This window comes from Nansenia antarctica (genome assembly GCF_963989245.1).
Source record: "Nansenia antarctica genome assembly, chromosome: 4".
Classification (NCBI taxonomy): domain Eukaryota; kingdom Metazoa; phylum Chordata; class Actinopteri; order Argentiniformes; family Microstomatidae; genus Nansenia; species Nansenia antarctica.
The window spans coordinates 10,565,299-10,568,870 of NC_137689.1; the positions used below are offsets into that span (position 1 = coordinate 10,565,299).

General features: G+C 48.2%; 1 protein-coding gene across 1 annotated transcript in view; it reads right to left on the reverse strand.

Moving 5' to 3' along the window:
• Nucleotides 1-276: 276 nt before the first annotated feature.
• znf536 (zinc finger protein 536) overlaps nt 277-3,572 on the reverse strand; it is a gene marked incomplete at both ends in the record, with an annotated part of 97,452 nt that continues 94,156 nt past the window's right edge. Inside the window, one exon of the mRNA XM_080528121.1 lies at nt 277-557. Within this exon, the coding sequence (XP_080384247.1) occupies nt 277-557 (281 nt within the window). The remainder of the gene's footprint in view (nt 558-3,572) is intronic.

A 3,572-nucleotide genomic window follows, 5' to 3' on the forward strand; every position in this document is an offset into this window, starting at 1 on the left:
GAAATCTTCGTTGCCCCTATCTATGTAGATTATATTAATGTTAAGTTACTGTTAAACAAAAGTCTGAATACACGTTGAGGGTATATGAGGATATGGCTCTACGTCTTGGGAGTTACAGTACCTACAGTACATATCCACTGATGCCCCCACTAAGCCTGGCTGTGCTCTGGGAGGAGTTGATGTGAATCGTCCCTGTTACAGTCGGTAGTGAGTAGTTTATGAGTTGAGAAGGCTGACACCTCTGTGGTGTACTGTAGGTGAACAGAGCTCCGGTGATCACTCGTGGTTGCGGGGGATTTCCAGAGAGAAGGGGTCCGCGGTGCTCCCCTGGGTCCCGGTGGTGCCACCCGCTCCGGAATAATAGTTGGTGATCCCGTCCTCGGAGTTCCCCGAAGCGTCAGAGTCGACGCGGGACCGCTTGAAGCGGCGGTCGGGGTACTGGCTGTTGTCGAAGGGCATGCGGTGGACGCAGAGGACGTGGGTCTTCAGGTTGCCTTTCTGGGAGGCGCTGTAGGGGCAGTACCTGCACTGGAACGGCTTCTGGCCGCCCGCGTGGCCTGTGGAGGGAAGACAAGAGACAAGAGAGAGACGACGTCAGTCCTGTCAACATGACTCAACATCACCACCTTGGTCAGAACATCAGAGAGACAAGAGAGAGACAATGTCAGTCCTGTCAACATGACTCAACATCACCACCTCGGTCAGAACATCAGAACGCAAAACGTTAGCCTTTACTGAAGCGCTAGAAACACCTGTGGGAAAAAGCTCTTAAATAAAAGCCGCCATTTTCCAAGCTTTCATTAGTCGAGAGCTCTGTTTTTGTTGTTATTTTGTAAAGGTTTTGTTAAAGATCTCTTTTCCAAAGCATCTTTGTAAACAGAGGCTAGTATCCCCTCGGAACATCATGGTGTGCCGTACTGCGGAAACATCCGGCGTATTCTTTACCACTCGCAACAGTTGCGAGGGCTCTTTAGAATGGATCTGATCACCACTGCAGCAAACACAATGGCCCTTAATAGCCCTGGCCATTTGTTTGAAGGATGTAGATTACGTGGCCATCATAACCGACTTCACTTGTTTCGCTCATCCACAGAGAGAGCAAACCCAGACACACTCTCTCTCTCTCTGCTCCGCACTACTTTGGGTTATTAATAATGCTACATTTGCTCTCTTACTCTTTTTTTCCCTTCCTCCAATTCAATTTGAGATGCACTAAATCAAATTAACAGAGGGGTTTAAAATAGACTGTGTAGGTAGGTAGGTGCAGGGAATGTAAAGAGGTGAGCGAGAGGAATTAGGTCTAGGATCCACGGGGCGTAGTTAGTATTCACAGGGATGCAAGTAGGCGCACACACACATGGAGGCATGCTGTCTCTCTCTCTCTCACACACACACACACACACGCACACACACACACACATGCACACACCCACACACACACACACACACACACACACACACACACACACACACACACACATGCACACACCCACACACACACACACACACGCACACACACACACATGCACACACACACACACACACACGCACACACACATGCACACACCCACACACACACCCACACACACACACACACGCACACACACACACACACACACACACACACTAATAAACAAACATTCTCTCTTACACATACACACACACATACACACACATACACACACACACACACACACATGCACATGTACATGCACATGCACATGCACATACACATGCACAAGCACATGCACACGCACACACACGCACACACGCACACACACACACACACACACGCACACACACACTAGTCAACACAAACATTCTCTCTCACACACACACACACTAATAAACACAAACATTCTCTCACACACACACACACACACACACACACACATACACACACACTAATAAACACAAACATTCTCTCTCACATACATACACACACACACACACACACACACCCTGACACAATGCAAGGCTGTGGAGAGACAGGATTTAGAGGCACTTTGTGTGGAACGTTCTTACGCTGGCTTTGGAGTCTCAGCGGCTTTCAGATATTACAATGTCTGCTCAGGACCTACACAAAGGGGATTGCTACAAGTTTTAGAGCTTTAGATGTTCCAGTTGTCTGAATTTTTCGATAAGCGAGCCAGCGACACACAATGAGGGCCCTCTTTTATTCCTGTGCAGTTTAATTTCACACTCTCTTACATTACGTTAAGTCCAAGAGGCAGAATATCTCATCCCATTTTACACTTAGGGAGAACGAGCATTGCCCCCAAACAAGTCAACTCTATTCTTTTCTTTGCTCTTTTTTATTCAGTGCAGTTTTAAAATAAACACAGATCAAGAAAAGTTTAGTTGTCGCAGCAAGGTCCTCCCAAAGTATAAAGAAACATTTAAATCCATATTTTAATCTGGAATGAATACGATATTGAAATAGGCTATAGACTTCTGTCCCTCTGTGGAGGCAAGTTTTATATTGTGTAAGATAGAACTGCAGGTGCAGCACCTCAACAGACCCCAATCCACTCGGCCATATCTGGAAACACATATAGGTAACGTACACACATGTTCACACTCATATCTCACATCCGTTTGTGGGATACCTCGAAAGCTGACCTACTAGTGTGTAGCCCACCCCCCCCCCGTCTCCAGCACCTCAGCACAGGTTACACAAACAGGAGTAGGGTACCTAGACTCTGACCCCCTACCACCCCACACTCCCCACACACAATCATCTCTTCCGGCACACACTGTGACCCCTCCCCACCACATCCCTGAGGAACAGCAGTGTTCTAAGAGCGATTGATTGTGTGTGTGTGTGTGTGTGCGTGTGTGTGTGTGTGTGTGTGTGTGTGTGTGTGAGTGTGAGTGTGTGTAAGTGTTGAGGAATGACAGACGTTCGGGTCCAGCTGCAGAGCACGCAAAACTTTCCATCTAATCCGCCTCCTCTGGTGCACTCCAATAACCCAAACAAACAACGCCACACAAAGCCCCACCAGCACCACCCGGACCCATTACGCCAATGGTGGTGCCCTGTGATTCACGCACCCTGTGTGGTGTATGTGTGTGTGTGGGGGGGGGGGTCATCAGGCACTGTAGACCCATGCTGGCGGTACAGGGTAGTTATTCCTCTCCACCCGACATGTCACACACCGCTGGGCCATTGTGTGGGGAGGTGGCGAATGACATGAAACAGGAAAGATAATTTGACTCCACAATCCCCTTTCTCTCTTTTTCTTTCTTTCTTTCTCTCTCTCTCTCTCTCTCTCTCTCTCTCTCTCTCTCTCCCTCTCTCTCTCAGTAGCCTTTATTTCAGTGTTTTTCCTCTCTCTTCCATGACCAGAGACTGGTTCAAAAAAACCTAAGCGAATGCTTTTTTCTAGAAAGAAAGAGAAAACACTGGTCTTGTTTTCATTAGTGTGGCATTATCTGAGACTCCTAATTAACCCCCGAAGGCCTTGAGCGAGGAGATCAGAGAGAGCAGGGGGTGGGGGTAAGGGGGGGCACTACCACATCACTTCCTCAAACAACCCCACTGTAGCACTAGCTACGCCTTGCCCACCCCC